The sequence below is a fragment of the Bos indicus genome, chromosome 12 (genome assembly GCF_029378745.1).
Source record: "Bos indicus isolate NIAB-ARS_2022 breed Sahiwal x Tharparkar chromosome 12, NIAB-ARS_B.indTharparkar_mat_pri_1.0, whole genome shotgun sequence".
NCBI classification, from domain to species: Eukaryota; Metazoa; Chordata; class Mammalia; order Artiodactyla; family Bovidae; genus Bos; species Bos indicus.
The window spans coordinates 70,956,322-70,970,185 of record NC_091771.1 but is presented as its reverse complement, the minus strand read 5'-3'; the positions used below and the strand labels follow the sequence as shown (position 1 = coordinate 70,970,185).

Genomic DNA, 13,864 nt, shown 5'->3' with positions numbered 1-13,864 from the left:
CTGTTGTTCCATGTCTGGTTCTAACTCTTGCTTCTTGACCTGCATACAGGTTTCTCAGGACATTTTGTACCTTATTTTAAACCTTAATCCATATAATACAGATAAGACCATTCTCTGCACATAGGCAGGTCATAATGGATACATATGTGGCTCACGTGTGTGTACAGGAGGAACTCAATATCTTTAATTAGTTCCAGACAGACTCAATCATGTGAATATCACAAAATAAAGCAAGTTATATGAATTTTTTGTTTCTGCATTCAAATAAACTTATGTTTATCCTATATTGTAGTCTACTAAGTGTAGAGTAGCATTATATATTAAAATTTATGTACATACCTTAGTTTTCAATAGTTTATTGCTAAAAGAATGCTAACCATCATCTGAGACTTTAACATTAAAATACACTGATCATCGATCAGAATAACAAACATAATAATAGTGAAACATTTTGAAATATTGCAAGAATTACCAAAATGTGACACAAAGACATGAAGTTAGCAAATGCTGTGGGAAAAATGGTGCCAATGTACTTGCTTGACACAGCATTGCCACAAATACACATTTGTTTAAAAAAAAAAAGAATTCATTATCTGTGGAGCACAATAAAACAGGTGTGCCTGTATTTCTGGGTGTTCTCATATATAAATCAACACACATCAGGACACAGGTGAGAACTGTATCTGTGAGAATGTGTGTATGTTCCCATGTTATCAGCTCTCCTGAAACTGATCCATCTGTGTGAACAGGAACATTTGTAGACTTTGGGTAAATGGACTGAGATATGTAGAGACACTGAGGACTGCTCATGACCACAGGACTGTGAGTTCCAAACTCCAGTGAGAAGAATAAAAAAAAGAGGAGGGGGGCGGGAAATTCCCTGGCATTCAGTAGTTAAGATTCTGTGTTTTCACAGAATCTTAGGAGGTGTGAATTCAATCCCTCATCAGAGAACTAAGATCCCACATGCTCCATGGCCACAGGCCCCCAAAAAGAAGAAGGCAAGTCAAAGAAAATCTCGCTCTGGCTATCCTACAGTTCAGTCGTCAAAACTATAGTCTGAATATCTTTTCTGGATAACCAAAGGGTTTTACCAATTGCCTATGGAGAGTGTCACCAGTTTCAGTAAGCCTACATCCTTCAATCTAAAGACACTTGGAGGACTTCCCTGGTGGCTCAGTGGTAAAGAATCCACATGCCAGTACAGGAAACATGGGTACAATCCCTACTCCAGGAGAATCCCACAACTCCCACAGTTGCTCCCACATGAGCAACTAAGCTCATGCACCACAACTATTGAACCTGTGCTCTACAATGCGAGAACCAAAAGCACTGGGCCCACATGCAACAACAACTGAAGCCCTATAGACTGTGATCTGTAACAGGAGAGGCCACCACAATGAGAAGCCCAGGAACCACAACTAGAGGAGTCCCCGTTCACCACAACTAGAGAAAAGCCCTAGCAGAAACAGAGACCCAGCTCAGACAAAAATAAATAAATAAAATTATAAAGACACTTGGAGAAAATGTTATTTTATTTGCTTTGCAATGGCCCCTTTCTGTTTTTCCAAACAGTCTGGTCTCTGATGATGACACCAACTTGTTAGACACTTGCACCTGGATCTCTCTTCACACATCAAGGTCAACATATTCAACACCCAATGCCCCACACAAACAACCCCTACCTCCATCTTCCCTACTTTACTCTCATTACTTCTTTCCCAGGCTCAGGGGCTGAACTGTCCACCTTACTTCCCTGTGTCCAGCATGGAGCCAAGCCCTGAAGACTTTACTCTTGCAATGTTTCGTGACTCAGTTCCTCATTTTAAGATCCACAGTCAGCACCGGAGTGCCAGGCTGCACTACCTTTTAAAAAACAAAACAAACTTTGTTTCATGATTTATTTTATGATTTATAAAAAAAAAACTATGTCTTATAATTATGATCCTTAATCATAATCAGTGCAAATTAATCTGAAAAATAAATAAGTATTAGCTATACTCAGCACTCTGAAAAAACCATTTCAAGATGATGTTTTTACTGTTGAGACTTCTGTACGTGTTCTTAAAGACACAAGTTCACATATATAAACAAAATGAGATTAATATGAACATACTGTTATGTGTTTTTAGTATTTCATAAGAATATTTATTCTAATGGCTACAAAATACTACAGTATATGTGATCATTTAACAAATCCCCTACTGCTGGATATTTAGGCAGTCTCCAATAATTTTCCATTATAAATAACTCTATTAAATATCCTTGAAGCTAAATCTTTTTTTTTTAATTGCAAATACTCTCAATCATTCCCTTCAGATAAATTCTCAGATGTGGAACTGCTGAGAATCAAGTATGAACACTTTCAGAGGAAGCTGTTAGGCTGCTAACCTACTCTCCAGAAATAAGATACCAACTTGTTTCCCTGCACATTCACAAACATGGGTGTTATATTTTTGTTTTAATCGACATCAGTTTGAGTCCCAAAAGTACAATCACTTTCCAGGGACATTTTCCTGCAGGCACAACAGCTCCAGGCTCCCGGCCTCCCACATCTGCCCACTCTGGTCCCCGTGCTCTCATTTCTCAGATTAAACTCCCAATGGTCGGATCTGAGCCCATCACTCCACCCCAGGACGTCTCTTCTACAAAACTGTTCCCATTGACCTCTCCATCCTTCATATCCACAAGTCGGCTTCCTTGGGGTGACTCGGGAGTTGTCAGGGTTGAACATGAAAATATCTGCTGCACACCTGGTAGCTGATTTTCCTGAATGCTCTGCAGGTGCCTAGTTCTTCATTAACTGGATCAGGGCATCAGCTTTTGCTTATGTTGACCCCACATATGCACATTCACATGCATTTCCACTGAATGCATCTCCACCTGCTAAAACCCTAACCACACATCACTAAGTCTGTCTCACATGCCTAAATCCTTGGAAATACTCTCCCTGTCTCCTCATCTGGGCTTGTCCCAACCGTAACAGATGTTATGTCATTTTTGTTAAAACTTCTATAAAAAGTGTGACCACTTTCTAGCTTACAAGACTAATATAGCCATTTTCTTGTTTCTTCAGATGAACTGTACATGTTGACAGCAGACTCTGCATGGGATTTGACTGTCTTATTTGTATTACCTGTGGTGTACTGAGACAAAGAAGCTTCCACTGGGAGCTGAGATTTTTAACTCAGGCCAGAGAAATTTATGGAAAATCTATTACCATACTATTTAGGTATATGATAATGTGGACAACGACAGACCCAGTAGATGGATCCTACAGCTGTAAATATAATTTCAAATGGCTAACACCTCTTTTTTCACAGGATATACAACCTTTGCAGTATAAGTGGTTATGGTCATTTTACCTGATGAAAATGATGGTCATCTTTATCCAAGCAATTACTCTGATCCCCATGCTGGGTGCTTTACATGTCTTATCTTGTTTAAGTTGTACAACAACCTTACAGGTTACATCCTACTTCTCCCATTTTGCAAAAGAAAAGATTGAGGCTTAGTGAGATGAATTATTCTGCCTGAAATGTCAGAGCCCATAAGTCACAGGATGGGACTCAAATGCATATCCTTGGGCTCTTATCCATCTGCTGATGGCCTCCTTATCCCCTAGATGGCCTGGCACCTTATCATGTCCCTCTGTGTAGCCAGAACAGAGAAAGTGGGGAGAAGTGTAGCTGCAGTTAAAGGCACAGGCCTAACATAGAGATCCTACAACCAGAGAGTTAAAGCATGATGTGAATACAGGCATGTACCTGGTGAGTGGGAGCAAGAGTGTGCCTGAGGTCAGGTGGGCCAGCTGTCAGCAAGAAGAACTGACACCCACAGCTGGGTTGAGAGAAACCTGCAGCTGAGTGGGGCACATGGTGCCTGGGGAACAGGTCAAACAGACCTCGTGCCCTGCTTGGGGCAGCAAGACTCATATTTCATCTCATCAGATGGTGAAAGAGCCACATGTAAGCTCAGCAATCTCTGACTACCTCACTCAGCTATCTCTGATTCCAGTTCCAGGCAGGGCTGAGCCCGTGGGAAACTCCTCCGTCCCTGGGGAAGGCCAGTGTGAGGAAGGTGGGACACAGGATGAAAACTGCCTGTGATAAGGCACAAAGAAATGCAGTGGAATCATACAGAATTAGATTATACTGTAAAGGCCCAATTTATAGAATATCAGTTCAGTTCAGTCGCTCAGTCATGTCCGATTGTTTGTGACCCCATGAATTACAGTACACCAGGCCTCCCTGTCCATCACCAACTCTCGGAGTTCACCCAAACTCATGTCCATCTAGTTGGTGATGCCATCCAGCCATCTCATCCTCTGTCATCCCCTTCTCCTCCTGCCACCAATCCCTCCTAGCATTAGAGTCTTTTCCAATGAGTCAACTTTTCGCATGAGGTGGCCAAAGTACTGGAGTTTCAGCTTTAGCATCATTCCTTCCAAACAACACCCAGGGCTGATCTCCTTTAGAATGGACTGGTTGGATCTCCTTGCAGTCCAAGAGACTCTCAAGAGTCTTCTCTAACATCACAGTTCAAAAGCATCAATTCTTCAGCACTCAGCCTTCTTCACAGTCCAACTCACATCCATACATGACCACTGGAAAAACCATAGCCTTGACTAGACAGACCTTTGTTGGCAAGGTAATGTCTCTGCTTTTGAATATGCTATTTATAGAATATAAAAGTAAGTAAATCTGTACGGTAAGTGGCACAGATCTTTCTAGTGCCTCCTGCTCAGTCACAACAGGGATTTAGGTGATTCATGAGCTCAGTTTCAAACAGTCAAAGGACATTTTTTGGAAATCACAGGTTATCAATCATCAAAAACTGCCTGTGGGAGAGAAAGGACTTTACTAGGAGGTCCTGTTTAAATGCAATGCTGAGAAAGTGATCTGAATGTGCCTGAGACCCTGCATTTCTAAGAAGCTCCAGGAGATGCAGGTGCTGCTGCTCTGGCACCACAGTCTGAGTCACAAGGAATGAGGAAGCCAGCGGGGGAAGAAGGACAAGCTGAGAGTGAAGGGAGGGGTTTATAAGAAAGCATTACATAAAAAAGAGAAAATATAGAAAACCAATATTTTTGCACATTATAGCAAGGTCTAGTAAGCATATGTAAAAATTTATTATCTAAGTTATAGCTGTGAGAAAAAAACAAACAAAATTAATGTACCTCAAGAGCTGAAAAATGCTTTAATATGGCCCAGGACTCTCTAAAATGATCAAATCAAACACGAAATCATCTAAATAAAAAATGCAGCCCATGTTGAGAAAACCAGGAAGTCTAAGGTGCTATTTGCCTCACACTTTTTTTTTTCTTTTTTAATTTTTGGTTGCACTGGGTCATGATTGATGTGTGCAGGCTGTCTCTAGTTGTGATGAGTGTGGGCTACTCGTTGTTGCAGTGCATGGGCTTCTCACTGAGGTAACTTATTTTGTTGCTGAGCACAAGCTTTAGTAGCTGTGGCATGTAGGCTCAGCAGTTGTGGCACACAGACTTGGATGCTCTGTGGCATGTGGAATCTTCTTAGACCAAGGATTGAACCAGTGTCCCCTGCATCAGCAGGTGAATTATTCTCCACTGCACCACCAGAGAAGTCCTGGTTCTTTATTTTCACTTGCCATTTCTTCTGTGATTAAAGTCCTGCATAGTACCTACTACACTTTCCTATTGACTCTAACTTCCAGGAATTGGGACAGAAGAGGAAACAAGGGGAAGAGAATAAAGCCCCATTTTAACTGAGCTGGCTCACTCCCATGTCCCTTGCCTGCCTTCCCTAGTAGCCTCTCTCAATCAAATCCAATACCAAAAGGGTGTCCTGGAGTGGTAGGGGTGGGGACAGGTAAGCAGGAGAGGAAATCTGTGATGTACACAGGTGGAGTGAAATGGCTTCATGAAGAGTTTCATCACCCAACACAAAAATGAAGCTAATGGCGATACTGTGTCTAGTTGCTGCAGTCATTAATTCAGTCTCCAAATTTAATTTGCCCTCAAACATTTTAGAATCTCAATAATCCTATGATTTGCAGGCTTTAAGAAAAAAGAATAAGAATCTTTTATGTTCCTAAGTTGTACTACAGAGTTTCTTAGATAATTCATATTCTATGCCTTTCAGGAAAATTTAAGACAAATGCAAGTTAAGAGAATTACATTTACAATGGAAAATCTGACAGACACACTGTCTGAGAGTAAACAAACATTGCCTTCAGTGCTCTAGGGGACAGGATTGTATCAACAGCTGTTGTTAATGTTTTCCTGACACACCAGTTCACCTTCTTCCTGAGCTACAAGGGAACTGGAAATTAGGACCAGCTTTTGCCCTGTGACTAACTGAAGTTGCTCTCAACTTCATTTGTAGCATTTGGGGATTAAGTTGAATATTTATTTTTTCATTTTCATGTTACAAGGATATCATTCATTTAATTACAGCTACAGTCCACTAGATGAGTCTGTAGTGGTGAGAGTTTTAAAGAGCAGTTCTTTCGGTTATTCAGAGCTGTCTTGTGTATGTGTGTGTGTTGGCTGCTGCCTGCTCACACCTGTGTGCTACTCACCCTTGAAACCAGCAGTCCCTCAGCACCCTCTCTGTGCCCTGCAGAATGCCACTTTCTGGGGAACAAAGATGAAAACAAGATGCTCCCTGATTTTAAAAAACCTCAAGGTACTTACTGTGCAATACAGACTCCAAATTATAAAGCATGCTATAGGTGCTAGCTTTTATTTTAATTACAGAAAAATTCACATAACATAAAATTTAACTACATAACAATTTTTAAGTGGACAGTTTGGTGTTGAGTATATTCACACTGTTGTGCAGCCAAGCTCGAGAAATTTTTTTGCCCGCTAAAACTGAAATTCTTACCCATTAAACAAACAAACTCCCCATTTCCCATCTCCCAGTCCCCGGAGACCACCATCCTACTTCCTGTCTTCCTAAATTTGACTACTCTAGGAATCTCACATAAGTGGAATCAGAGTATTCATTCCCTTTGTGTGAGGCTAACATCATTTGGCAATATATCATGAAGGTTTATCCATAGGTCAGAATTTTCTTCCTTTTTAAAACTGAATAATATTTCATTGTAAGGATTTAGTTCCTTCCAACTTTTGGCTACTGTGAAAACAGGTGTACCATAATTTCTATCTTAAAAGAAAATATAAGACATTAAGGAAAAATTGAGGGTCTCAAAGATGCATTACATCAACTCAGAAAATGAGGAGATGTTCACCAGCCAAATGATGGAGAGAACAGGTCTCTGAGATAGAGGCTCAGTGTGCACACTGAAAATCAGAAGGGCATGGTGCTTTGGGAGAATCTACACACGGCCTGATTGCAGGGGTGTGCTTAAGTCAGGAGACATACTGGCTTCAGAGGGAGGTGGGGAAGAGCTTCCTACCACCTTACCTGCTCTGGTTTAGTCTCTTTAAGACTCTATCCTGGCCCAGCTGAGAGCCTCAATCTGAACGTGAAAGGAACATCACCAGCAGACGTGGACACTGGCAGGTCCAGGTCACAGCCTCTCTGCCATCTCCATGTGGATCTTCCCTGCTTCCTTCAATGTGCTTTTGACTTTGAGCAAGTCTCCAGGCCCTGCCTCCATCTGAGGCCCTGGTTCCTCACCCTTGACTGCCTCATGATTCAGGCTCTTCTCTAGTGGCTACAAGCTCACCTGACGGCCCCCACTGGAGTGGGCTTAGGGCTGCAGTCCAGTTCCAGCAGTAGCTCAACCCAGGCCAGTAACGATCAAATTTGTACTAAAGAAAGAAGCAGTCTTTAGGGGGAGGACAGAGGGACGGCAGCTCAGTGTGGGTGAGTAGAGGACAAGTCCACGGCAAAAACCAAGGGACAGAGGGGCAGGCTGCAACCAGAGGGCACCGTGGGAGGAAAAGAAGATTTCAGAAACACAAAGAAGAAAAGATGGGGGACTCTGCTGGTAGCCCAGTGGCTAAGAACTTGTGCTCCCAATGCAGGGCACATGGGTTTGATTCCTGATCAGGGAACTATTAATAGATCCCACATACTGCAACTAAGAGTTCACATGCCACAGTGAAGATCAAAGACCCTGTGTGCCACAACTAAGGCCAGCACAGCCAAATAAATAAACAAATATATATTTTAAAAAATAAAAGGTGGAAAGGAATGAAATATTGGAGAGTTAGGAACAGAGAGCCAGGGCAGACTACCCAGACTTCATACAAATAATTAAGTGTCACATATAGTGTCCTGGGTCAGGTTAAGATCAAGCCCTGGATCCCAGGGCCCATCAACCACCATGAAGGAGCTGGGGACACAGAGGAAAAAAATGCTGATATCCCCATTCCATGGTCAGTTTCCAAGAAAGATTCAGGGACAGTGTCACTGATCTAATCTGCATCCGTTAGGAACAAAGAGTCCCCCTGTACATGGACAAGGAAGCCAAGACCAGAAGTGGTGCTAAACCTTTAGCTGGATTTAAAAGAGGCAAATGGCTTAAACTAACCTTTTCTCTTGGGTCAATGGACATTCCCAGGTTCTTCAATACCAGAGGCCCGTCCAAACTGTACCTGAAGTTCATATTTTGAAAGTTAATCTCTCCTTCATGGGGCCAGGATGGTGGTGGGCGATACTCAAGTTCCCAGGGTGCTTCTTTCTCAAGGTCTGTATATTCAATCCCTCTTTCTACTGAAATCATCTGAAATGCATATGATAACATATGAGTTAGTGTCAGAGGGTCTTATTTATGGATGTTCAGAGACTATAAATAAAACCTTTTGCTTTTCTATGGTTCAGAACATCCCAGGCTCAGAATCCACAAAGGACAAAAGTAGGAGTCTGATAAGGTCTTGGATGATTTACAAACTTGTTTATCATCTTCAACACTTTTACTTACGACTATTACCTTCAACTTTATATTAAAACTAAAAGCATTAGAGAAATGAATGGTAAAATTTTATTGATCTACCTTTCATATTTGAAGAAAACACAAGAGAATTTTTTCAAAGAAAAGAATACTTATGGACACCAATCAGTATGCGTGGCTACAGAAGGGTCACATGTTACAGATGAACAGAATTGGATGGTCATCAAGACTTATTTTAATAATTAGTTCCTGTCTACTCTGTTAGAAGGCTGACATGGAAAGACTTTGTTTTTCTCCCTTTAGCGGAAGATACAAATATTCAAAATGTATAATTTACATACTGACTAAGGCCTCCTAAACAACCATGACTCCACACCTTTGAGAGCACATTCTGAGAGGGAGCCTATCCTACCAGAAAGGAGGGCTGCCAGCAAATTCAGGTGTTCAAAACATACAAGAATAAATGCTAAAATGTGGGGAGGGGTGGAGGAACATATTAATTAAATAAACCTCAAAATATCAGATTCTTCTCTTTTACCAAAATGAGGAATTACCCATTAAGAAAAAAAGGTAAATAAGTTGCTAAGTTAACAAACAATTAGCCTGTATTCTCTCAAGAATTTCAGAACCTTTCTCCTATGAGACATTTATTGTATCTGTAGTCAGTCTGTAATGAATATAAAATTTTCTGACATGGTATACATAAGTCTGAGAAAAGATGTATATATTTTATTTTACATTAACTACAGGCAGATGGAGGAGAATGCAAAAAAAAACTTTGTTAACTATGATGTAAAAATAACAGTTATTATCTTACATAAGAATTGCTTTTAAGCCATTTAATAGCAAGGTGACATGAAAATGCTAAGAACAAAAAGATTAACATCACCATGTTCTCAACTTCAGCACTTTGCCTGACGCACCACTGGAACATCCCCGTTAGTATGAGAGTGAGAGACAGCACCAGGCCAACCTGCCCAGGAGTCAAAGCTAAATGAGGAAGAAGAGGAATAAAGTCAGTCTCCTTCTCAACCCTTCACACAGGTCCTTCTGTCACTTTACAAAGAAGCCTCCTTTATTTTTATGATTTTTATGAGAGTATAGTTGATTTACAAAGTTGTGTTAGTTTCAGGTGTACAATAAAGTGAGTTAGCCAGATATATATACATATAATCTATTCTTGTTATTTTCCCATATATGTCATTCAGTTCAGTTCAGTGTCTCAGTCGTGTCCGACTCTTTGCAACCCCATGAATCGCAGCATGCCAGGCTTCCCTGTTTATCACCATCTCCCGGAGTTCACTCAAACTCATGTCCATCAAGTCGGTGATGCTATCCAGCCATCTCATCCTCTGTTATCCCCTTTTCCTCCTGCCCCCAATCCCTCCCAGCATCAGAGTCTTTTCCAATGAGTTAATTCTTCACATGAGGTGGCTTAAGTACTGGAGTTTCAGCTTTAGCATCATTCCTTCCAAACAACACCCAGGGCTGATCTCCTTTAGAAGGGACTGGTTGGATCTCCTTGCAGTCCAAGGGACTCCCAAGAGTCTTCTCCAACACCACAGTTCAAAAGCACCAATTCTTCAGCACTCAGTTTTCTTCACAGTTCAAATCTCACATCCATACATGACCACTGGAAAAACCACAGCTTTGACTAAACAGAACTTTGTTAGCAAAGTAATGTTTCTGCTTTTGAATATGCTATCTAGGTTGGTCATAACTTTTCTTCCAAGGAGTAAGCGTCTTTTAATTTCATGGCTGCAGTCACCATCTGCAGTGATTTTACAGAGTATTAATTAGAGTTCCCTGTGCTATACTGTAGATACTTTTTAGTTATCTATTTTATATAGTAGTGAGAGGACTCCTTTATAATATTTGAATCATTTGCGTGTAATGACAGTATTACTCATAATATTACTTCTGTTGATTATACCATAAAACAGTTTAAAAAAAAAGAAAAACCCACTATGAGGGACTTTCCGGGCGGTTCAATAGCTGAGACTCCACACTTCCAATGCAGGAAGCCTGGGTTCAACCCCTGGTCAGGAAACTAGATTCCACATTCCACAACTAAGACTTCACATGCTGCAACTAAAGTCCTGCCTGTCTCAACTGAGACTGAAGATCCCCTGTGCCCCAACTAAGACCCAGTGCAGACAAAAAAATAAATAATTTTTTAAAATATTATGCATTTAGAAAGAATTAACAAAGTTGTTGCTTCTGTTCAGTATCTAAGTCATGTCTGACTCTTTGCAACACCATGGACTGCAGCACACCAGGCTTCCATGTCCTTCATTATCTCCCAGAGTTTGCTCAAACTCACGTCCATTGAGTTGGTGATGCTATCTAACCATCTCATCCTCTGCTGCCCTCTTCTCTTTTTACCTTCAGTCTTTCCCAGCATCCAGGTCTTTTCTAATGAGTCAGCATTTTGCATCAGGGGGACAAAATATGGGAGGTTCAGCTTCAGCTTCAGCATCAGTCCTTCCAATGAATATTCAGGACTGACTTCCTTTAGGATTTATTGCTTTGATCTTCTTACAGTCAAAAGGACTCTCAAGAGTCTCCTCTAGCATCACAATCCAAAAGCATCAATTCTTCAGCCCTCAGCCTTCTTAAGGGCTTCCATTGTGGCTCAGCTGGTAAAGAATTCACCTGCAGTGCGGGAGACCTGGGTTTGACCCATGGGTTGGGAAGATCCCCTGGAGAAGAGAATGGCTGCCCATTCCAGTATTCTGGTCTGGAGAATTCCATAAACTGTATAGTTCATGGGGTCACCAAGAGTCAGACATGACTGAGCAACTTTCACTTCACAGCCTTCTTAATGGCCCAACTCTTAAGTCCTTACATGACTACTGGAAAAAACATAGCTTTGACTATATGGACTTCTGTTGGCAACATGATGTATCTGCTTTTTAATATTCTGTCTAGGTTTGTCATAGCTTTCTTCCAAGAAGCAAACATCTTTTAATTTCGTAGCTGCAGTCACTGTTCAAAGTGATTTTGGAAACCAAGAAAATAAAATCTGTCACTGCTTCCACTTTTTACCATATATATGCCATGAAGTGATGGAACAGGATGCCATGCGTTGTACTTTGAATGCTGAATTTCAAGCCAGCTTTTTCACTCTCCTCTTTCATCCTCATAAAAAGATTCTTTATTTCCTCTTCACTTTCTGCCATTAAAGTGATATCATCTGCCTATTTGAAGCTGTTGATATTTCTCCTGGCAATCTTGATTCTAGGTTGTGAGTCATCCAGCCTGGCATTTTGCATAATGTACTCTCCATAGAAATTAAATAAACAGTGACAACATACAGCCTTTTCATACTCTTTTCCCAATATTGAACCAGTCTACTGTTCCACGTTCAGTTCTAATTGCTTTTTCTTGACCTCCATACAGGTTTCTCAGGAGACAGGTAAGGTGGTATGTTATTCCTATCTCTTACAGAATTTCCACAGATTGTTGTGATCCACACAGTCAAAGCCTTTCACATAGTCAATGAAACTGATGCTCTTCTGGAATTCCCTTGCTTTCTCTATGATCATATGAATGTTGGCAATTTGATCTCCAATTCCTCTGCCTTTTCTAAAGCCAGCTTGTACATCTGGAAGTTCCCAGTTCACGTACTGTTGAAGGATTTTGAGCACAACCTTCAGTTCAGTTCAGTTGCTCAGTCGTGTCCGACTCTTTGGGACCCCATGAATAGCAGCACGCCAGGCCTCCCTGTCCATCACCAACTCCCAAAGTTTACTCAAACTCATGTCCATTGAGTTGGTGATGCCATCCAGACATCTCATCCTCTGTCGCCCCTTCTCCTCCAGTCCCCAATCCCTCCCAGCATCAGGGTCTTTTCTAATGAGTCAACTCTTTGCACAACCTTACTAGCATGCAAAATGAGTGCAATTGTGTGGTAGTTTGAACATTCCTTAGCATTGCCCTTCTTTGGGACTGGAATGAAAACTGACCTTTTCCAGTCGTATGGCCACTGCTGAGTTTTCCAAATTTGCTGGCATATTGAGTGTAGCACTTCAACAGCATCTTCTTTTAGGATTTTAAATAGCTCAACTGGAATTCCATTACCTTCACTAGCTTTGTTCATAGTAATGCTTTGAAATTAATACCCTCTTGACTTCACACTCCAGGATGTTTGGCTCTAGGTGAATGACCACAGCATCATGGTTATCCAGGTCATTAAGATCTTTTTTGTATAGTTCTTCTGTGTATTCTTGTCATCTCTTCCTAATCTCTTCTGCTTCTCTTATCATTTCGGCCCTTTATCATATTAATCCCACCTGGATTGAGATACATTTGACAGTATTATATAGGTGAAGATCATGTCATTATTCAGATTTTTGTCCCTATGGCTTCAATTATCAGTATGTAATTTCACTTTCTATATCCAATGTAGTTGCAATTGAAACCACAAAAACAAGGCAATGGGTTCTAAGAGGTAGTGCTTTTAAATCTAAAATATGACTCTCACTGTTCCATTATTAATGACTACGATTCAGTGTTATTAGTATGGAGCAGTTAAGGACAGTGAATTCATGCCACATTCCAATAGCTGCTCACCTGGTACCCATACAGCTTTGAGAACACTGTTTTTGCAACAGAGAATCTTTCTCATTCCAGTACACCAGACCCCTACGAACAAGAGATGCAAGTAGACTTAAAGCTAAAATCTAAAAAAAAAAAAAAAAAAAGCTAAAATCTAAGCTGTACAAAAAGCTTAATGGTAAACTTGATTCTCAACTCCTAACTATAGGACACTACCTGGAATGTTCAGAAGATCAGTTTGCTACAGCTGCATTGACCCTCAAACCATTCAAGAAAAATAAAAAGATAAAAGATCTCAACAAAGACCTACTGCAAATAAATAAACTATTCAAAACAATCTACAGATTCAATGCAATCCCTATTAAATTACCAATGGCATTTTTCACAGAATTAGAACAAAATATTTTATATTTTGTATGGAAACACAAAATATCATGAATAGCCAATGCAGTTTTGA

At 40.7% G+C, this 13,864-nt stretch overlaps 1 protein-coding gene across 1 annotated transcript in view; it reads right to left on the bottom strand.

The window, feature by feature from the left end:
- Positions 1–13,864, bottom strand: part of LOC139186120 (ATP-binding cassette sub-family C member 4-like) — a 156,997-nt gene that overhangs the window by 42,382 nt on the left and 100,751 nt on the right. The window contains exons 24-25 of the mRNA XM_070799901.1: positions 9,737–9,837; positions 8,488–8,679 (exon numbers count right to left, since the gene is read on the bottom strand). Coding sequence (XP_070656002.1) covers positions 8,488–8,679; positions 9,737–9,837 — 293 coding nt within the window. The remainder of the gene's footprint in view (positions 1–8,487; positions 8,680–9,736; positions 9,838–13,864) is intronic.